We start from the raw sequence: 23,177 nt of genomic DNA, 5'->3' as shown, positions 1-23,177 counted from the left end.
TTTTGGGAAATTTTTTCGAAAAAGCGACTCTTTTCGAAAATGTGTAAACTCTCTCGGTGAATCAATCCCAGCGGGATTTCCCAAGGAGACGACCATTCTGTGCCGACAAAAGCCTGACGCTTTCGGTGGTAATACGTCGAGACGATAGAGAAAAGGTGGAGGAACGCGCAGTCGGGGGTGTTATCTTCCGCAAAATTGATGAGTAGTAGTTGCAGCAGAAAAGTGGGAAGGACCTGAAGATCCTTTGGGAGGTACGCAGTGTCGAAAATTCGTGACAATGTCCTCGACTGAACGTCTAACGGGATCCTCATGAAAAATGCAATCTTGTTGAAGGCGAGAAAATCGAGTCTGAGTACACAAGACGTGGTAAGGGTGTTGGAAAGTGGAACGTCAGGGACAAAAGAAGGAGTTCGTGTTCGAAATAAATATTCCGGACGGAATAAAATATCTATTCTCGGTCTGGCACCCTCTTTCTCTCCTTTTCTCTCTCTCTCTCTCTCTATCTAGCTGCCGTTTCTTCGTTTTAATTTCAAGCTCTATTTTAATTTCAAATACGGCTGTCTGATTTTAAAACTGAGGCAAGCTAGGCGGACGAGCTTTTAATAAAAGGCTCTAGAATATCTCCGGTGTTTAATTCGGAAACTACAACGGGAACGGACATTTAGCGCGGCAATAACGAAACTCTGTAATCCCTCGCGTCCTCTCTAATCTCTCCTGGCGAACGTGAGAACCGAAAATAACCCCCCTTTAGTTTGGACTCGAAACTCGTGGGTGTTCAGATAGCAAAGGCTAAAAGCTTTCTAGCAGACATCATACCACAGTTACTGTAGGGTAAAAGAAGAGTGTGTGTGAGAGAGAGAGAGAGAGAGAGAAAGACAAAGAAGCAAAAAAGTAGAGAATCCAGAGACCTCGAAGCAACTTGTCCATTTCCTGATACCGACCACTCGTTGGAATTCAATCAAACTTGCAAAGCTTTTCGGACTAACCAGAGAGAACTCAATGTTCTCTCCATCTTCTTACTCTTTCTCCCTCTTTCTCTCGTTCACCCATCAAGTGTACTATACCCGAGCTTACAGCGAAAGTAAACAACCAGCCCGATAGATAGAGGACCACGGTAGAGCTTCGAGATAACAACGACGAAGAGAACGCGAGAGGAACGTTTCTTCTTCCTTCGTTTGGTATTTGTTTCTACTCTACCAGAAGGCAGCGTAAGAGAGAGTGAGAAGAGTTTGCGGTGGTAGTAGAAAATTACCGGGGCAAGAAGGAAGAAACTGACGCTAGGAGGAGAAAAAGAGGGTTGAGTAAGTGAGACAGGGGTTAGAGAGTGGCGTGGAAAATCAATGTGGTCAGAGAGAAGATAGGGTGGTTACAGAAAGAGAAAGAGAGACAGTATGTGTGTGCGAGAGAGAGGGTAGGTGGGTGAGAGAAAGAGACGGATAGTAGCTGAAGACGAGAGGCGGGGAGAGGGTTCCTTTATGTCGGGTCACGTCTTTAATATACCTCGCGTGGGCGGCGGTGGCTGCGGCAGCTTAATCAATCTTCCTGCTAAAGTGTGCTGCACCACCCCATCCGTCGCTGCTGCAACCGTGAAACCCAATCTTGTTCTCTATCGTTCCTCTACGTTCGACGCGGAACAATCGATACGCTCCAGGCGAAACGAGCGCGATGCCTATAGTATACTATACACACATTATCTATCCATCTATCTATCTGCTCGGAAGCTGGAAATATCAGTTTGGTTATCCAACGTTACACAGTTAGACGAAGAAACATTCGTTGATAATTAGAAAGCTATTTCATCAAGGGAACAATTTAATCCAGTCTGACAGCCCGAAAAGTTAGCGTTCTTTAACAATTTTTTGCGGCTGAAATGGTAAAGATATCGTGATAATTCTTGTATTGATGGAAAGAGACATCCTTTGACAATCGCAGAATAATTTTTTTAAATGTAATTTTTAATGTTTTTATTGAAAATTTTGTTTCTCAAGTTAGCACTGTATCGGCGATGTAAAAATTTCGAATAATTGATTTTTTGACACTTTCAAACTGGATTTTCCCTGTTAAACTGTTTTGTGTGAACCAGAGAGGATTTAGTTTCTTTAATTAACTCCCCTTGAACGACGACGATCGATTTTCTTCACGCGTATCCTCCGTTACGAAATCTTCGAATTCGAAGTAAGCCACCCCCCTTGTCTTATTGGTTTCTTCGTGTGAGTTTTATTTTGGGCACGAGGAATCGATAAGATGAAAATAAAAGCGATACAGGAGCGTGGCACGAGTAGAATGGCAAAGAAGGAGAGCCATGTGACACGCACGCTCCAGCGGCGCGCGTTCCGTTTGTCATTTTTCTTGATGGCGCGCCAAACTTTCGTAATTTCGGTTGGACGGCGACGCCTGCGATACATATAACTCGTGGAAAAGCCTGAACAGTAACACTGTTGGGTCGTTCGTGACTCTTCACCCTAGTTTTCTTAGGATTTCTCTGGCTAATGGAGTTTCGTTTTGACGTGTGTGGAATGTTTCGTACTAATTCATTAGGAGAAAACAAGTCGTGACTAGAAAAATTCTTAACACGTTCGCTGCGAGTGATTTTTCATTTAAAAAACCATAAAATTACGAAGTAATATGCCAAAGTGCGTAATTGGTAAACGTTTAATTTATTTTTCAAAAATATTTCTTTTGTAACCGAATTTAACGAAATTAGTCCCTAAACGAAAATTTTCTAGGAACTCTGAACACGTTCACTATGAGAGATTTTTAATTAAAAATTCGTAGAATTATGAACTAATATACCGAAGCAAATTTTTGCTATTTTTCAAAAATATTCCTTTAGCAAGCCAAACGAATAATCCCGATTAAACGAAATTTGTCTGGAAACAAAAAACTTTGCTCGTGGTCCGAAGTGAAATTATGTATTTGAAAAAAGTCCTTCGTTCGTCGGAATAACGTTTTTGGATGAGAAATTGCACATTTTCGACTAACTCTGTTTTTACACCGGCACATTTTTCCTCCATTTCTCCTATCGATCACACCCTGTTAGCAAGATTAAAACGAGCACCGCGTAGATGGAAATAGTCTTTTCCACGCGGCGAGCTAACGATTCAACGTCCGAACAGGAGACTAATGCGATAGATTCCAAAAGGGAATTGCAATTGTCATTTGTCCGGACGGCGCAATATAGGATAAGCCGGCCCTTCTCGGTCGATCCTCCCTATTTTGCCTCGCGCGCGTCGCCAACACGTGGACGCCACGAGGGAAAGGATCGTGGAAAGAAAAAAGGGGGATTCCGGAACATTAAGGAGACAAGAAATCGAGATAAGGTGGACTGAAGGAAAAAAGGGACGAAAAAAGGAGTAGCGAAGACAAAAAAAAAAATAGGAAAGCAGCAGGGTAGAAAGGAGAATCCAGCGGGCAAACATTCGAACTTAACACGGTGCGTCTAAGCTTATCGCATACGAAATCCCATTTTTATTCCTCCACCCAACCCTCTATGTAAGGCCATCTTTTTTTTTCCAGCGACCCCTAAAGCTTCGATGTATCTGATCGTTGCCGGTAAAGTGGGCCACAATATCCTTCTATCCCATCTCATTTCCTGTTCCTCTTTCTCTTTGTCTCTCCGACTGCTTCGACGTTTTCTTGGTCCATTTTTCCAAAGCAAATTACACTGTCGTAGAAAGCAACGATAGATCATAGTTTCGTGTGTTATTTGCACGGTTTTTCTTCTTTTTTTTTAGGGGGGGTGGAGTTTTTAAGGAAAAGGTTGTTTTATTTGACAGCTAGATAGAGGAATTTGTATATTTGATTTGAAGAAGGGAGATGCGACGTAAGAATACCGCGTGGAATAAAAAAAGGGGGAAGTTGTATTTCGCGTGGCTTGGACGTGACACGCGTGATACACACGAAAAATCTTTCATTTCTCCCGGTCATGACGCTCACACGATCGTTTTTATACATTCCCCACAGTTTTCCTGCGTAGCTCATCCTCCCCTGAGTTTTCCACCCCGTGTATGTCGAAGGATATTGCGTACGGGACCAGAAATGCTGGCGAAATGGCGGAGGAGACACACCACCGCCATTATCGGGAAAACTCATCAGAGTGATAAGAATCTCTAGCCGGGGCAAAGTTGACCGGATCGAATACCCGGTTGATAGATGAGTCTAATCTGTGGATAGGAACGAGAAACCTCTCGAGTCGATTTCGCCAATTTGATGACGTACGATAAAATGGTGAAAAAAAAGCGAGGAAAACGGTGAAATTGGTTGAATTTACGGGGGATAAATATGATTCGTTTAAAAATGAATTCTCGTTATCGGTGCGAATGGAAGATAACTTTTTCAGTCTCGACTGGAAAGTTTGTTTTAGAATAGTATAATTCTTCTTTACCACGAGCCATTGGTCTGCAAAACTGCAATGTTCCCGGTCTCCGGATACTCTCCCCACGAAAAAGAAAAAAAAAGAAAACGTAGGAAACTATAGAGAAAAGTTCCTCGACACAACTTTCGAGACTGCCTCTTGAACCCTCCACGTATCTAATATCCTCGGCACGCTTGCTCCCCAGGCATTCGCTAAATTTAGTATTGCGATCAACCATAATTTCTCTTCTTACGAACGAAGAAACAAATTTTTCATTAAAGGTAGAAAAATATGCGTCCATAAAATCTTCAAATAACATAAACATCTTTTTCTACAATTCTTCAAATATGAATATTTTTCCAATAAAAAAAAAAAAAAAAAAAAAAAAAAAGAGAATAGAACGAAAAAAGGAAAAATACATATGTCAGCCGTTGTTCCTTTTTTTTTTTTTCTAACAGGAAGTGGAACAATTTCCTCGTTCTACCGGTGTAACCGAAGTGGCGAGTGTGCTTTTAGTGTGAGCGTTTTAGCTAACACTCAAAGGTGACGCAGTTTCACGCCACGGAATAAGAACACGACGAGCCAACCGACCGGTTGAATGGCAGGGATTGCGGGCCGAAGGTAAAAACGGAGAAAGCACAGGCTGTAACGCAGAGAGAAGTGTGGAGGAAGGGTCAGAGGGAAAGATAGAAAAAGAGGAAGAGAAGAGAAAGATGGGAAAGAAAAAGAGAAGAAAGAGAGGAGAGGCATGCAGTGCGAACGAGAGGGAGAGAAGGGGTGGCTGGAACAAATGCGAGTCTCCACCTCCATTTATGTCGGAACTACGAGCGTCAGGTTGGGTAGGACGGACAGGAGATGGAAGAGATTCGTGGAAATGCCGTGGAATTGGATAAGCCGGCAGGGTTTGTTTTGCCAGGGGTTCGCAATGAGGGTGATAGGCTGATCGTGAGCTAGCATCGCGTGGTTTGTGCCCACTAGGGCCAGGGCAATCGCGTGTCCCGTACAACTTTCTTCTCCTTACCCTCGAAAAACGCTCATCTGATGGCTCGACACTGACGCACACACACCATTAACGACGGACAATTCGATCCTTGAATGGTGTGGACTTAGCCGTGCCTATTTATTCCTTGATTTATGTTACTCTAGACCAGTGATGAACAACCCCTCTTTTTGCACTATTGAAAACCCAATAATTCGTGCAAACCGCTGCTGCAACTACGTCGTTTAAATGACCTAATTTATTCATTTTGAAATCGTTAATTTACAGGGTGGAATTTTTTAATTTTCGACATAGAAAGAAATGAATAAAAATTTTCACTTTTAAACGATTGAAGTGGACGGGCCGCGGGTTGCTAATCACTGCTCTAGACTAAACGGCACATTTAGGTCATTTCAGAACATTATTCAAACTTTAGAATTGAATTTTCTGCGAAAAGATTGATTTCTCTAATTGTTAGAGCAACTAAATTCGGCACCGGAGGAGTTGATCTTGCCACGTTTAATTCGCAGTGAAAAGTAAAGAACGGCAATGGTAGTGGTACATCTGCTACAAGCTTGCTCAGAAACTATCGCCTAGCTAGGTGGGGAGGAACCCTGCTCGAACTCATCAAACTCTATCCAAGAGACGAGTCGAATCCTATGGAATACGTGGCGAACGAAACGAGAGATAGGGTGAAGTCGAGGGTGGAAGAGTAAGGTAAAGTTGGAGAGGATGGAGAGAGAGAGCGGGGGGCACTGGGTGCTGTTTGTTGAATCCTCGAGATCAATACAAGCCAGTCTATCTCTTTCTGCCTCGTAATTCTGTGAGCCTAAATGTGCGCGGGCATTCGACGTGTGAACGTGTGTACGTCTCTCTGTTTGGCATAAATATGATTCGTTTAAAAATGAATTCTCGTTATCGGTGCGAATGGAAGATAACTTTTTCAGTCTCGACTGGAAAGTTTGTTTTAGAATAGTATAATTCTTCTTTACCACGAGCCATTGGTCTGCAAAACTGCAATGTTCCCGGTCTCCGGATACTCTCCCCACGAAAAAGAAAAAAAAAGAAAACGTAGGAAACTATAGAGAAAAGTTCCTCGACACAACTTTCGAGACTGCCTCTTGAACCCTCCACGTATCTAATATCCTCGGCACGCTTGCTCCCCAGGCATTCGCTAAATTTAGTATTACACACGTGACCGATTATAAAAATAACCAACTTCCATTAGAAAAAAAAAAAAAAAAAAAAAGAGAATAGAACGAAAAAAGGAAAAATACATATGTCAGCCGTTGTTCCTTTTTTTTTTTTTCTAACAGGAAGTGGAACAATTTCCTCGTTCTACCGGTGTAACCGAAGTGGCGAGTGTGCTTTTAGTGTGAGCGTTTTAGCTAACACTCAAAGGTGACGCAGTTTCACGCCACGGAATAAGAACACGACGAGCCAACCGACCGGTTGAATGGCAGGGATTGCGGGCCGAAGGTAAAAACGGAGAAAGCACAGGCTGTAACGCAGAGAGAAGTGTGGAGGAAGGGTCAGAGGGAAAGATAGAAAAAGAGGAAGAGAAGAGAAAGATGGGAAAGAAAAAGAGAAGAAAGAGAGGAGAGGCATGCAGTGCGAACGAGAGGGAGAGAAGGGGTGGCTGGAACAAATGCGAGTCTCCACCTCCATTTATGTCGGAACTACGAGCGTCAGGTTGGGTAGGACGGACAGGAGATGGAAGAGATTCGTGGAAATGCCGTGGAATTGGATAAGCCGGCAGGGTTTGTTTTGCCAGGGGTTCGCAATGAGGGTGATAGGCTGATCGTGAGCTAGCATCGCGTGGTTTGTGCCCACTAGGGCCAGGGCAATCGCGTGTCCCGTACAACTTTCTTCTCCTTACCCTCGAAAAACGCTCATCTGATGGCTCGACACTGACGCACACACACCATTAACGACGGACAATTCGATCCTTGAATGGTGTGGACTTAGCCGTGCCTATTTATTCCTTGATTTATGTTACTCTAGACCAGTGATGAACAACCCCTCTTTTTGCACTATTGAAAACCCAATAATTCGTGCAAACCGCTGCTGCAACTACGTCGTTTAAATGACCTAATTTATTCATTTTGAAATCGTTAATTTACAGGGTGGAATTTTTTAATTTTCGACATAGAAAGAAATGAATAAAAATTTTCACTTTTAAACGATTGAAGTGGACGGGCCGCGGGTTGCTAATCACTGCTCTAGACTAAACGGCACATTTAGGTCATTTCAGAACATTATTCAAACTTTAGAATTGAATTTTCTGCGAAAAGATTGATTTCTCTAATTGTTAGAGCAACTAAATTCGGCACCGGAGGAGTTGATCTTGCCACGTTTAATTCGCAGTGAAAAGTAAAGAACGGCAATGGTAGTGGTACATCTGCTACAAGCTTGCTCAGAAACTATCGCCTAGCTAGGTGGGGAGGAACCCTGCTCGAACTCATCAAACTCTATCCAAGAGACGAGTCGAATCCTATGGAATACGTGGCGAACGAAACGAGAGATAGGGTGAAGTCGAGGGTGGAAGAGTAAGGTAAAGTTGGAGAGGATGGAGAGAGAGAGCGGGGGGCACTGGGTGCTGTTTGTTGAATCCTCGAGATCAATACAAGCCAGTCTATCTCTTTCTGCCTCGTAATTCTGTGAGCCTAAATGTGCGCGGGCATTCGACGTGTGAACGTGTGTACGTCTCTCTGTTTGGCAGTTGCACATGTGCCTGAAAACTGCATGCATGCACGCACGCACACACACACACACACACACACACACACACGATTGTAGGGAATGTGACGCGTCAAGATGAGAAAGCGACAGAGAGCAAATGGAAACGCGGGATGCATTTTTGGCTACCACCGGCTTTAACAACGCGTGTCAATATTTTAAAAGCACCATATATATACAAAGATACGCTAGAAGACAAGCGAATATCAGTGTCCTGAATTTCATACATACATGTACACCACGGAAATAATTCGTCCCGCTTTCGTATAATATATCTTGCATGCAATTCGGTCGATTTAATCGCCACACCGACAAAGACCAGAGAAAAATATAACGTCGGCTACTGGAACAAGGGGAGAAATGTTCGATTCATTTCAGAAAGAAACAACAGAAGAAAAAAGTGAAATAAGGAGAAATATTCGTGGGTAAAATTCGATTTCATTAGAACGGTATTTTTCAACCAGTTCTCAGCTCTTTTTTCTCCTTAGAATTCGCGCTCGGTTTCTCCCCTTAAAGACCGCGAATCCTCAAAAGGGGTTGAATACAAGCCCTATCGACGTTCTCTCTGCCCCGTGAATGACTCTCTCTTTTCGCAGAAACGAGGCTGACGCATCCTTCTTTCTCACTCCACGGCTATTTATGCCGATAAGAATTTCAATGAGAATTTCAAGAACTCTCTCTCCCTCTCTCTCAGTCTCACTCCGCTGGCCAATCACGAGGGCTTACTTATCGCTGCCTCGAAGGATTGGCTGCGCACTGCGGTACAATACGAAAATAGGTCGGCCAATCCTCGTATCAGCACCCTCTTTCAACCCTCCTCTTGCCTATTCGCCACCTACGTCTTCTCTTATCCTAACTATCGAAGAAATGGTAAAAAAAGAAATTTAAAAAAACGGGACGAAGAAAAAATATACCGTAGAAAAGAACCATCTCAAACTTCATCTTTAGAGACGGAAGAGAAACGGACTCTTGTGCTTTTCCCTATACAATTTTACATACTCCTACGCGTAATATATACACATCTACTACGAACATTATTGCGAGGTCATAGTTGTCTGACAAAATTTTTTTAACCTATCTTTCACGAGTTCCTCAGGGTCAACTACGAAAATAGAGATTGCCAGCATCCACTACTCTCGTCGACCCTTCTTTCTTCGTTTCTCTATTCTCACCCCTGAAACTCTTCCAGGGGGAACAACACATGCGTCTCGTCGGTTCTTCGATCGATCAACGATACACAAGACACACGCTGTTCCGATCACTGTTTCTCCTCGGGCCATCTTTCCGGCGCTGGATATTGCTGTTGCGATTGCTGACCCCCGGAGGACACTACTTGCGATCCAGAGCCAACCGGTTGCTGTTGCACCTGCATCTGATACAACGGGTAGCTCTTTCGTTTCCGAATCCCGTGCATCGATAGCAGGTGTATCTGGAGGTATTGTTTCGTCTTGAATTGCTTGCTGCACACGTGACAGGACACGTATTCCGTTTGCACGGTGTGCACGTTCACGATGTGCTGTTTCAGGTTGGAATTGTTCGAGTAGATCTTGCCGCATTCCGGACACTTTGGTTTCCCAGTTTGACTGGAATTGTCCGGTTGATGGTGCTGTTGCTGGTGAAAACGACGATGCGTCTGTTGATGAAAAAGCGCCATACTCTCTTGAATCTTGTCCTTGGCGCACGATTGTAGCATCAGATTCAACTCGTTTTTCCCACCGGTGGTTTGTTGCTGTTGCTGCAACGACTGCAGATTGTTCTGCAGCTTTTGATGCATCATGGTGAGCTGCTCGGTATTCAGGCTGTTGAGGGAGTTGAGGGCATTTAACGCGTGTTGCTGCGACGCTTGGCTGGTGGCGTGAAGGTGATGGTGATGATGATGTTGCTGGAGCAAAGATGACAGATCCTGACCTTTCGAGTTGTGCACTCCGCTCGGGTAACTTCCAGACCCGGCGTGGTCGTTCCTCGTGGAGGTCGTGCCCGGCAACCAACCGGAACTCGAGCTTGAACCGTCTCCTCCAGAGGGCTGCCATCGCCCTGGAACCACCAGCCAATGTCAGTCCTCAGCCAACCTCGTACGATTCCTTAAACACTATACAATTTTTTCTGTCCTCCCACAGCCCTTCGTTTTCAGTTCTGTTCATTTTTTTTTTTTTTTGTTTTTTGTTCTAGTCACGCTATTTCCCTCCCCGAATTTGCGTGTGTTTTTTTGTTCCCTGATTTATTTCTGTCGGATGAACGTGAGTGTGTAACTCGTCCTTCTTCGTTGCCATTTATCCGTACCTCCACCCACTCTTTTTTTTCTATTCCATAAACAGTTTTTTAACAGTCGATTGAATCCGTACCTCGATTCGTACCGATCGACCGACCAATTAGTTTCGTTTACAGCCTCGACGATGGTCGTGAAAGAATTCGAGTTGGAAAAAGAATCGAGCTTGGCATTTCGCATGGCAACCCTAACGATCTGTTTCTCTACCACAGGCCTTTTGCCGAGGAAAATCGATAGTATATTTCAATACGAACTCGAAGAGCCGTCGGAGACGCGACTCCACGATACAATAATATGTGTGTGTATATATATATATATATATACACACACACACATATACAACGCATTTGTTGCTCGCCATGTTTTTGGTATTTTTTAAAAAATCATTCTTTCGTTATTTTCTTTTTTTTAATCATCAAAAAAGGGGTTAAAAAGTTGGGCAAGGGGATGCAGGGTTGTGAGAGGTACGAGAGTTCCATGCATTCAACGCAACAACGAGAGACCAGAGTCTTGAGGGAATCGACGGGAGGATACTATAGTCTGGGCTACGAAATTGTAATAAATTGTGAAATCGAATCGTTAGCTTTGATCACTTACCGTAATTCGGATCCTGATTCGCCGCGTGGATTCCGGATGGCCCTGGTATCAGTCCTGCAATTATCAATTAGGATCATCGTCATCTATTGTCTATCTTTCTGAGCTGTGATAATTTTAAACAGAAACTTGCGCGATGCGTTAACCCTTTGAGGTCCAAATTACTCTGCGCTTATTTGACTATTTTTGTAGTTTGCCTTTAATCTAATATTTCAGCATCTAACTAATATATGTATTTATATTAATACTTTATGTACCGAGTGTTCTACACATCTTAGTCTACGAGCTACGAGCTATTTTTAATAATTTTGCGAAGTATGACACCATCAAAATAATTTGCTAGTTTCGATAGAATTCGACATAGAACTGACTGCAACGAAATCCAATTTCAAATCAGACTGGACATATGACCGCAAAGGGTTAATTTTCTATCTTACTTTGCCCCCATTTTCATTTGGAACGATTAGAGTATCGTCAGATCGGTCTGTAGCATTTGTCACGATGGAAAAGGTGGTAATTGATTACGAGTAAATTACCTGGTATTCCCAAGAGCGCAGTTGGAAACGAGTTACGATGGTGTTCTATAGAATCGTTTAGAATATCACTCGGTTCTGTCTTCACGGAGTTCAGAATACTGTCGTTATTGGACATCTCCTCCTCGTTGTCTGACATGGAATTCGAGTCCTCGCCTGTAGATTGCGCCTGTAACCAATAACAACAATCTTTCTTCTATCGTTTGATCTTGGTAAAAAATTTCCTTCGAAATAACAAGTTTCTCATTGAACATTTTTTACCTACCTGTACATTATTTGTGGGTGTCGTGTGTATCGTAGGTCCTCCTTCCAGAGCCTGACCCAAAAGCGATTCCTGAAGGTCTGTCTTCTGTTCGACGTGGTTACCCAACGGTGGACTGTAGCTTCTAGGTCTCTTCTCCGGTGGTGGACTCAAAGCACCCTCGTTCAAGTCTCCTCTGCCGTTATCTTGCCAAGGATTACGCGGTGTCGCCTGTCGGGACCCATGCATCGTCGACAAATTAACTAATTATCGAATTTCGAAGCGATTCGAATGAAAGTTTGAGGATATCCAAATTTGAAGTTACTCAAAACTAAATTTTCACACTTCTCTAACAGAGCTTTCAGCTTCGAATTTTACCGGAACAATGCTTCCATTCTGATTCCTCATTGCTCTCTCTCTCTCTCCTAATTTTCCTCAATCTTCTCACTCGAGAGACTCCGACATACTTCTCCGCTGCGTGATAAGTGTCGAAAGCTGTACTTACCGGTGCACTACCGTTGTTGCCACCAGACGACGAGGGCGGTGGGATCTTGGCGGTGGCTGCACCGCTGTTCACATCCGCCAATCCTCGAACCTGCAGCATCTGCGCTGTCTTCAAGAACGCCGCCAGCTGTTCTTGACCCACGTGAACCTCTCCATGGTACATGAAACGCAGCAACGACTCCATATCCGACGAGGCAACATCCCTCAGGATCACTATCGGATGCTGGCATGGGTTAGCCTGTATATATCCAACAGACATAGGAAGAAAATGAAACAACAGAAAAAGAAAGAAAGAAGAGACGAAGAAGAAGAAAAAATACAACGCTTATTCAAACGAACTCTCGCAGCGAGAAACGAAAATGAATTCTAGATTACGCTCTATCCAGAGCGTTGATTATGATCGATGCTCACCGGACGAATCTCGTTCATGTAAATCAGTTAATCCTATTTTTTTTTCAGGTCTGGCCAATTGATTTACAACGACGATTTACAACCACGACACGTATAACGAGCAACGTTTAATCCACGTCGTCGATGTCTTTCGCGTACCTTTTAACGACTCCACACCAACCCATACACATACACACACTTCTCGTTGTTCAATCTCATCCTTAATTTTTCTCTCGTTTTCTTTTCTTTTTTCTCTCGTCTTTTAACGACTAAGAGAACGACGAGCCTACAAATTGACCACTAGTATGAAACACGTGGCTCTGTTACACGGACGATCATCTCTCGATGGAAGATGGAAATTTATACGGACGTATATAGCGCGCACTTACACGTTAGAGGCGTTCTCCGGCGATCTATGTCCCAGCAATATACGTAGCAACGTTGCCTGCCATTATCGGTGGTACCGATATTAATTATAATTAATGACTGGTCGGCTGCTTTGCAAGCTGAAGCTATATCCACCACCGCTAGTATCGTCCTGGTTATTCCTGGGCGATGGTACAAAGGTGTCGTCCAAACGCAAGAACGAACGGTGCATGAACACGTGAAGTTGTTGGGTCGGTGTATATCGCGACTTAAAAATGTGTAATACGTATGTATATACGGTGATTCGATTCGATTATCGCGACACGAAGCGTTACGAATACGTTAAAAGCAGAGGGGAGCGAATATTTATTAACGTTGGTCATACCGCCACCATCACCACACCACTATCGACTTACCAGGCGCAGTTATAATCGTTGCCGGTTTTGTAATATCGACCAACGCGCGCCTATTGACCGGTTGCAACTCGATGCCGTCGATCGGCTCGAATTTTCTTCTTGTTCTTTTCTCCAGCGAATATTTCGCGTCGCGTGAAAGGGAGACTACTGGCTGCTGTTGCTGCTAAGTCGTGGACAAGCGACTCGCTCTGAAAATTTGCATTACGTCAACGCGTACGTACACTAACTATATTGAGTAGTTTTTTTATTCGTAGAGGTGATCGATTCTTTTGAGAGAATTGTTTTTTTATTTTAACGTTTTGTAGTTCTTCGGGGTAATTATGCGCGTCGCCGCAACGACGCTACTGGAGTGCAAGGGGTTAGATAAGGGTTACAAATCATTGAGATATAAAAAGAGTCAGAAAAAATGAAATCCATGGAAACTGAATAAAATTGCTTACTAACGTAGAGAACATTGGTGAAGATGAGCAAACAGTCCTGAGTGATAGCGAATCTTTTTATACAGAGCAAGAAAATTGTGCATTTTTTTCTGGCAATTACCAGAGTCTGGTGACGTAATTTTTCAGCCGGTAGTATCCGACGCTCGTATAATATCCCCCCCCCCCACATTCCTATAAAATATACCGATGTAATTTATCAGGAAAATCCAGGTTTACCGTATACACGTCATAATGGATTACATGAAATGCACAGAACATTAGAGCCGGAAAAGAAAAACAGCACACTTTAATAGCCGTTAAAATTCGCGGTTAAATTAACAACAGCGATTCGAGAATCTTAGGAGATAGGACGTGAAGCGGGGGAGGGGATTAGTCACGACCAGAGTTTTCGTAAACACGAGAGCTCGCAATTATAAACGTGAACCGTTAGCGATTAGCAGAGATTCTATTTTAAAAGTAATTACTCCAGGGGAACGATTTTGAAACGGTTGGGAATTCCACGGCAATTTCCCGCCAAGCCTCGAGAGAGAACACGCGCGCCTAACGGAATTACACGACGTATGATAACCGTTCAATTGGTATTCTTATTATAGTAGCCTCTTCTTCTCAATGGGATTACGGTACGGCGTACGGTGATGCCATTTTTCGAAAAGCTGGCCAAAATTCAATTTTCTAAGTACGTGGCAGATTTTTGCTACTGTAGGAAATTTTCTATATTTTTAATTTCATTGGTTTAACTTCAAATTTGAATTCAATTGGCTGAATTTCAAATTTTGGCAAATTTCGATAGTTTGAATTTCCTTGGTGGAAGCAAAAGTGTAAGACCAAAAATTTGCGATCACCATTTATTGCGAACCACTTAATTTCGCCGGTGGAACCAAAAGTCTGAGACCAAAAATTACTCCGCTACCTAAAAACTTCGCGATCACTATTTACTGCAAACTACTTAATTTTCTAAGGACAAAAGTTAGAAATTTAAAAATTCCGTAATGAATATTTCATCAGCCAAATTTGCCTTGATGAAGTAAATTGCTACTGAACATCCGCAACATTAATTAGGAATCCATAAAAAAGTTGCCAGCAGATGCCATATCGATGCGACTTAATAAGTGGTCCTAAAACTTTGGTTCGTATATACATACACGAGGAATTACAATCAGGAAGAGAGAGGGAGAGAGAGACTTGGTTTCCGTTGTCTACGAAGCAGCTTTACTATGAAATTGAAATAATCGCAGTGGTCTGAGAGTATCTCTCCGGCTTGTACTGTGTTCGCGATGCAGTTCCGCGCGGGCGGCATACAAAGACGCCAAGAGAGAGACCTGATATGGATGGGGGGGAAACGAAAGAGGCGAGAAGAGAAAGGGAATGCAGAGAACTCCGCTATGGACTCCTTTATCGCATTAACCAATTTAATTAACAACTTTGAGACGGACTCCCTCTCCCCACTAATTAGACCTAACGCGATTAAAACGGGTCAATAATTAATTGTATGGACACTCGTGCGTCGTAGACGCGGCAAACGAGAGCGAGCCACCCTGAAGGGTGAGAACTCGCGACACGATTATTATTCTGCACTTCAATTTTACTCTAATTCTCACTTTCTCTCCCTTCTTTACCTTTGTTTCTCTCGTCAACTGGGAGTGTAACAGGTTGACTCATACGTAATTTCATTTTTTTTTTGTTTTTTTGCGAATCTCAAGAGACGTTTTTAATTAAAAAACAAAAATAATATTTATTTATTTTACCGTACAGGTTGAGTCACTCGAGAAGTATGACCTCAATGATATTATCATTGGTATGAACTCTCATCATTGAGACCCAAACTTCCATTCTTAAATTTTTTCATTAGCTGACATTTTCTAACGTTCAGTACGCGTTGTGTACACGCTACAAATATTATTCGTCGTCAGAACCGCGGCGTTACTATTTTTAAATTCACTCGTTTTCATCGACGCTAATCGCTTAACCACACAGAAGTAACCAGTAATGCATTAAACAAATATGACTAGCCGATATACTTATGTAAACGATGAATTAGTATTCGGATAGATCGGCACGTCGTACGTGTCGCGGTGCGGTGTGAAAAAACGTAAGAAAAGAAAATAAAGAAGAAACGACGCTACTTGTGACTCAATCCAATAGATAAAAATCGTTCGTTCTTTTTTTTTTCCTTTCCTTGCCTATTTGATTCTCATGGAAGCGTAATTTCGAAATTGAATCGAATGTGGTAATTAGACACGTCGATGCCGGACACGTAATAATACGCGCGAGACGTGCCGCCTCGAGCCAGGAATTATATTTCGCGCACGCATTCCGTCAACAACCGGGGAAAAAAGGTACGTTTCCAGCGCGTCGATGGATGATTGAAGGCAAGTCCTCCGCGTAATGCAACGCCATTTAGCCTCCGTTTTATTTCCGTACCAGCTTCGAGTTTCGTTCGGAGCTTGTGGTTCGTGAGGCAATGGATTAAAAAAAAGAGAGCCTTCCATTTTCTTGCCTCGAGTACTACCCCCGTTTTTCAAAAGCTTACATTCGAACGAGCTTTGTTCGAAGAGAGTGTGCGAATGAAGTTACCCCCTCGAGAAGAGCGATTGATAACTTTTCAGCGACATTTTCAAACCTTGCGATAGTTGTAAAAAGAAAAAGCAAGGAACAGCATAAAACTTCGTCAAGTATTGCGGTATCTAGCTCTGTTTAATACGAGAACATTTGATACGAATATATTCCAAGTTAAAGTTCATACAGAGGAGAAAAGAAAAAAGAAACAACGTCGATGTAATTACGAACGTATTCAAGCCATTAGAAGATACCATACTCGAAGAGAATACAATATAAAAATTCGAGATAACCGAACAATTAATTATTACGCTATCTCGCTACCATTTGATTCTCGTTAAAAACGCATCAAGTTCCTCCGCGGGCCCGGTATCGGAAGTCACGATCTAAAAACGATGAACGAAGTAATTGCTTATATTATGCCATACACGCATTCCGCAGATCACAGGCATAGTTTATATTCCTTCTCTCCTGGTTCTCTCCCTTCGTATTGTGTCCAATACGCACACCGTAATACTTGTTTATTTCTGTTAATCGATTATCAAGCTCGGTAAAAGTCCAAGTCCGGTCTTCTCCCGTTGATCACACCGACGGTAGAATAAATTCGCGGCAAGAAGAAACGCTCATCTCCCACCTTAACAGATTTAATCGATCGAACGATCTTCTCTCTCTCTCTCTCTCTCTCTCTCTCTCTCTCCTTGCATTACTTACGGTTTTTAGAAAGCGGACGCTCTGGATTCCAGCGTGATCGCTTCCACATATATACACACACAGACACAGGTGGTTAGAAAATTATGGCTGCGAGCAGTGATATACAGACAGGGTAGAGGACGAGGAGAGAGAGAGAGAGAGAGAGAGAGAGAGAGAGAAGCCGGTGAATACTGTTCGAAGAAAATTTCTTTTGGCCGATGCCACGAGCGTGACTACAAAAGCATCGTAATAAAGCTGGGCGAGAGGTTTCCCACGTTTCGCGGTATCTCGCATCGTGCCAGGCTAACGCGAATCCGTAGAAAACGTCGGCTGATGTGAATTAACGCGGAAAAATAAGAGGAATTATTACCACCGGGGACCCGAGTATCCATTAAATTCCTGGGATCCGTGCGACCACGTCTCGCGTGATCTAACGATCCCCCGCGAAATTTATCTCTCGGTTCTCTGTGGCGTCTGTGATGTCTCACTTGCACCAACCGGTGATCGTGAAATTTCTTCTTTGCTCTTCGGGATTTTTCCGAGGTCGCGGTATTTCTTGAATGAAAAGTTGGAAAGATTTCAGGGAAGATGTGAGATAAAATAACCCACTTGGAGAACGAAGAAATCGTTTTTCTTTTCTTTGATGACGATAAGTTTAGAATCGTTCGGCTAGGGTTGCTAGAAATTTCTCGAGGAAAAATATGAATATCTATAAATTTGCAATATTTGCAAAATTTACGTACCTTACTTAAACCTTTGCTCTGTGACAATTTTTTAGTACAATGGATCAACAACTCTAGCAAATCAGAAAAAAATGATAAATATTTATGAATTAATTTATTTCCACTTCTTTTGTTAATCTGCTTTATTCTAATATAGATAGAACTTGAATAGAATTACGGTGCATATTACGAATCTTATCGCAGCGATGCCAGCGTAGCGTAAAGAGTTAATATTCTTTCATACCAGAAAATACGATACCCATATGACGTAAGGCGTCCAAAATAAATACTCGATTCACCGAAAGAACGTGAACCATTTCCCCTCCCCTCGGTAAAACCGTCGACGAATCAAATTTCTTGCTCGATTCGAAAAAGTCAATGATTAAATTGATAGGAATTGCTACGTCTAAATTTCTTGCCCGCATAGTAACCATTTAAAAGGTGCATTGGAACGTTTCCAGAGCTGGCTATGTTTCTTGTCCACGAGCCATGGAGAGACCTCTCTCGTAGTAGAATGAACAGAAACGACACGTCGAAGAAGGTGGCCGGACTTTGTGTCGATGAGCGTTTGAAAAAGAAAAAAAAGAAACGTTCTTCGTAATTGCGCGTCGCGGCTGTATCGTGATCGCATGTAGGCGAAGCACCCCAACTAAAGCGTAAGTAGAAAAGTAGATACGATTGCATGGTTTCTGATCCGGTTATGCAGTGAACGCGCAGCCGTCATGGCTTCGCGAAACATATCCGTTCGTCGTAGCAGAGAACCTCCCCCCTTTGCCCACACCCTCATAGCCACGTACGCAGCCCTGTCGTACGAACCAACGTGTATATATACACATACGCGTACAAGTGTGTTTCACTCGCGTGGTTATACACACCATCGCCCCCTTATCTGCTTATCGGGATAGTTGGTGTTTTACTGACGCATGTTTTAAGCTTTCCTCGCGTTAACCAGTGAAATCGCGGGGCAACAACTAGGGTGGCTATGTATCGATCAAACTTTCCTGCTCGTTTACCTCGTTTCGTTCTTCCTAACCGCCGAGCGACGAATCTACGAGAAGTTTTACCCCTATTAACACGTTTCGTGAAGAATTTTGCGTTTACTCGAAGAAGGGTTAATTTTTCCTTTCCTCGAAGAATGGTTAGGTTTTAATTTTGAGAACTTGGAAGGTTCGTTTAAGTTGTGGATAGACGATATTTTTATTTTATCTTGTTCTTTTCCTTTTGAGAAGCGACTTGGTTGAATATGGAGGATGTAACAGTCATAGTGTTAATTAGAGGAAAAAGCAATTCTGTTGTTTGCCTAATCAGAAGTTTACTCTTTTAACACATTGCTAACCGATTAGGTAGGTTTATCAGTTTCTACCGTATCATTCGCAACGAATATTTTATTTTAGTACGTTTTATTCTGAAAAGTTTTGTTACGTGATATTGTTAGATATAACGAATTGTATATTTTTAATTTTTTAACAATCTTAGTCATCCGTTTACTCGAGTGCAATTAGTTCGGTTGGCAATGTGTTCAGCTACAATACAGCAACTGATACGTCAATTATGAGATATGAATTCTTAATGGAACTTTCCGTCGATAAAACGCAATTCATCAAAATTTCAAAGGACCACGATGCTTCGATATTTAGAACCATCTCTAAATTGTTCGTACACTTTTCCAATAATTCGAAATTAACACGTTCAGATGAATGGACGCTTCATAGCTAACAAAAAGGACCGAATAGTCCCCATCAGTGGATCACCGAATTACTTTCCAACATTCTCTGCAAAGATGAGTCTGAAAAATTTCGTATCAACGACGCTAAAACACTTCGGTAAAATCGACGCATCCGGTGTTAAGAGACCACCGACAGTAGCAAGTATTTTCTCCACGAATTTCAGCGGCGCGTTGCCGTTCCGAACGTGTTAATGAAGATTACACAAGTATTCGTGAAGAAAAGGAGGCCAGGACAGGAAGTCGGTGAGACAAAGATCCGTTGGAAAAAGCTCGGTGGAACGTAAAGCGTCGGAGGGACGAACCTCATATCGAAGTGTGTGGAAGAAGGAGTGGAGGAGAGGCGCGTGTTCCGGCGACAATGGCGGGAACAAGAAGTACACGTAGAAGCGCGCCGCGTTTCACGGCACTCTCTCCCTCTCTCTCACTCCGCACTTCCGTTGATAAAAATACACGGAGGTATAATGTGTCTCGGTACACGCGCGACCATCGTCATTTCGCTCGGTTCGTACACGCCGGAAAGAGAGCAAACAGAGAAACTGGCGAGGAAGGGACATATCGTGCATACAGCGGCGGAGAGGAGGAGTAGGAGAAGGTGGAGGTGGAGTAGGACGAAGATGGACAAGGGAATAATGAAAAGAGAGGAGGAAGGAAGAAAAAAAGAGGAAGAGACGGAAAAAGAGTGTGAGAGCCCAGCGTGAGGAAAGAGGATCGAGCAGGAGCGTTATACGCACACGCAGCACAATAATATACCGGCGATAATTTGCTGGCCGCATGTGCGCGGCTGCGAGCGCGGCTGTGGCCGTGCGACATTAAGCGTAATGCGAGTGCACCGTGTGCATAGACGCCGCATTAACGAAAAACGAGAATACGAAGGCTTATTAGAGGCGTAGAGAGCGGCACGTTTACCACGAACAACCAAGCCTGGTTGGTCGGACGCTCGTCGTCAACGACGTGGATGAAAGAGAGGAAGGGAGAGAGGCACGTGGAAATTAAACACGCAGAGGAAAGTGTGCGTGTCCAGCTTTCCGTTTCTCGTCTCCGTCTCTCCCTTTCTGTCTTCCTCTCTTCCTCACTCAGCTCCGTGCATTCCGCGTTCCCGCAAATTGACACGAGCACCGCCGGTATGTATATATTTAGATGTGCCGGCCAGTCGGCGGGAGGCAAGATATTTTAAAATATGAAGACACGCGGAGGAAGATGCAATCCGCGTCGCGAGACCACGCACTGGAAATAAAATTTTGATGGTATCGATATACACCGAGATTCGTCAGATCGTGCATAGAGGAAACGCGATCATTTCGAATTGCGTGCAATTGGACTACCCAAAAAAAATTTTGGATCGATAATTAAGCATTTCGAGAGTGAATTATCTTCTTTGATAATTTCGAACACAGAATTTCTGTGAAAGGTACAGTTAAATGAGAGGAAATACAGCTTGAAAAAGATACAATTGATTCCATAAAGTACACCTTTACGCCACACCGCTAAACGTGTTAATGAATCATACGTACTATCGCTTCATCTCGTAATACCTGGAATACCATACACACAGCCCAAGAACCTCTTCATAGAGGCAGATAAAAAAAATCAGAAATACATATTTCGAATTTCTAATCTCCTGATGTTCCCACAGCAGCATCCGTAGCAAGAACGTAATTGATAGTTACCAGAGGAACGTACTGTTATTTCAGCTATCGGCTAGGTTGATCTTCGCGCATTTTAAATTCACACCGTGTTCGTATATGTGCCTCTATCCGTGTGTCTCTCTCGGTGTGTGTGTGTGAGAGAGAGAGAGAGTATATCCATTTCGGATCGAGAGGAACGCTTTGGATTCGTGCAGGCTGGATAAATCACCTGGTACACGGTTCTCCGTAATGGCACACGTAGGTGCCGCAGCAAGGGGTACCTAGGCGTTTAATACGACAACGCGCGTTCGTGTGATTCACGTGCACACAATGAAACCACACGCAGTGACTCTTGTACACAACGAAACACACGCACAGTGAGTGTCGTACACGATCACTCTCTCTCTCGCTCGTTGGTTCGTTCGCTCTCTTGCTCTGTCGTTTCTCTGGCCGCCGTCAGATGGAAATTACCGATCCGATATGCAAATAGCCGCGATGACCACTAATGCGTGGTTAACGGTAACGTTATTAACGGATCGTTACACGATGTCCGCGCGACGTAGGTGTACGCGAGCGTAATTATACGTGCACGCGTCTATTTCACGCTCGCGAGGTCTCTCCCCCTGCGCGAAACGTTGCCGTGGGTGTTTGTTCCCCTGGTTGGCCTATCAGCTGGCGGAAATTGAGATTTATCATGAGAGAAAGAAAAAGACGCGTTTAATAAGTGGCCAGGATAGAAATGATTGCACGCAAATTACGTGTTTTCTATCGACTCTATTCTCCTCTACTCTATGTTGAACACGTGGTTAAATGCAGATAGATATGTGTATGTATCGAATGTACACAGGTTCGAACAGCCAAAGGTTTTGATTTATTCGCGTGGCGATCGAGAAGAGAATGAAGGAACAGTTTAATCCAACCGTGGTTAAATTTAACGCGTACGATATTTCGATAAGATTTCACGATAAGATGTGCCTAGCCAGGTGTGTTCTAGGAACAACGAGTTGTGCAATGGCGGAGCAACGTTCGGCAATGAATAATCGAGGCTGAATAGAAAAATGACAGACCAGTTCAACGATCGTACCGAAAGAAACGAACGTGAACTATTACATCTCAATGATAAGTGAAAAATATCTCGAAGGAAATGTTCCGTTTCTTTCTCGATTCTCTATTTCATTTGCCTGTTAACATACGTTTTTTCTTTTTTTTTTAAATACATAATTCACGTCGATTCTGTGTAACGCTTATTTAAAAGAAATACACATTTACATTACAACGGAGAAAAAGGGAGCTCTTCATCAGACAAGTGTTCAAATACTCTCTCTGGACGTATAAGCACACGAGTGTGTGCTATACCGTCGTGAAAGTGACTCAGGTAAAATTCCAAAAATTGAAAGAGCGATGAGTAACGACTGAGAAAAAGTAACGTAATTAAAGTTTCGTTCTCCGAGAAAGAGGGGAAAAAATTAGGTACAACGAGGTGGAAAGTTCGTTTCTACGAAAAGGTGTGAATCAGACCTTTGTATTCGCAGAAAGGAAATAGTAGACGAAAAGAATCGTGGAATATAGACGAAGGTTCGATCTTGAACGAGAGAGAGTTGTTGCGAGAAAGGAACTTTAATGCATTGTCGCAAGCCAACGGGAATAAATATTCCAGAAAGTCGGCGTGACGGCCGGTGTGGATGTCACCCGGCAGAAAAAACCGCGTTTTGTTGAAGCAGTGACTCAGTGGCGAAAGAAAACCGGGAACAAAGGGGCTGTTGTTTGCCCCGCCGACAATAATTGTACGCTACAATTCGAGGATATTTCGCGAGAGCATAAAGCGATTGTTCGGTGCACGTACACCCCTTATCAGGACTCTCCTATCGGGGGAACCCTGCACGAATAAATCGTAGACAACAAAGAGATTGCATAATCGTGCTCTCTGTGCTGTACAAAAAGGAATCATCCTAATTCCTCGCTGTACAAGCTGGTCCAGAAAAAACCGCACTTGTCTCTTTATTTTCCTCGGAACGCGAAATTGAATTCGAGGGGAA

The 23,177-nt window shown here is 43.2% G+C and overlaps 1 protein-coding gene across 1 annotated transcript in view; it reads right to left on the bottom strand.

The window, feature by feature from the left end:
* The window catches only part of LOC108571436 (protein abrupt), a 68,445-nt gene that overhangs the window by 11,543 nt on the left and 33,725 nt on the right, over positions 1 to 23,177 (bottom strand). Inside the window, exons 4-7 of the mRNA XM_017933479.1 lie at positions 12,212 to 12,448; positions 11,731 to 11,937; positions 11,469 to 11,634; positions 10,936 to 10,989 (exon numbers count right to left, since the gene is read on the bottom strand). Of these exons, the coding sequence (XP_017788968.1) occupies positions 10,936 to 10,989; positions 11,469 to 11,634; positions 11,731 to 11,937; positions 12,212 to 12,448 (664 nt within the window). The remainder of the gene's footprint in view (positions 1 to 10,935; positions 10,990 to 11,468; positions 11,635 to 11,730; positions 11,938 to 12,211; positions 12,449 to 23,177) is intronic.

This window comes from Habropoda laboriosa, unplaced genomic scaffold, assembly GCF_001263275.1.
Source record: "Habropoda laboriosa isolate 0110345459 unplaced genomic scaffold, ASM126327v1 scaffold57, whole genome shotgun sequence".
Classification (NCBI taxonomy): Eukaryota; Metazoa; Arthropoda; class Insecta; order Hymenoptera; family Apidae; genus Habropoda; species Habropoda laboriosa.
Note: the sequence above shows the minus strand (reverse complement) of the source record. Positions and strands in the feature narration are given on the sequence as shown.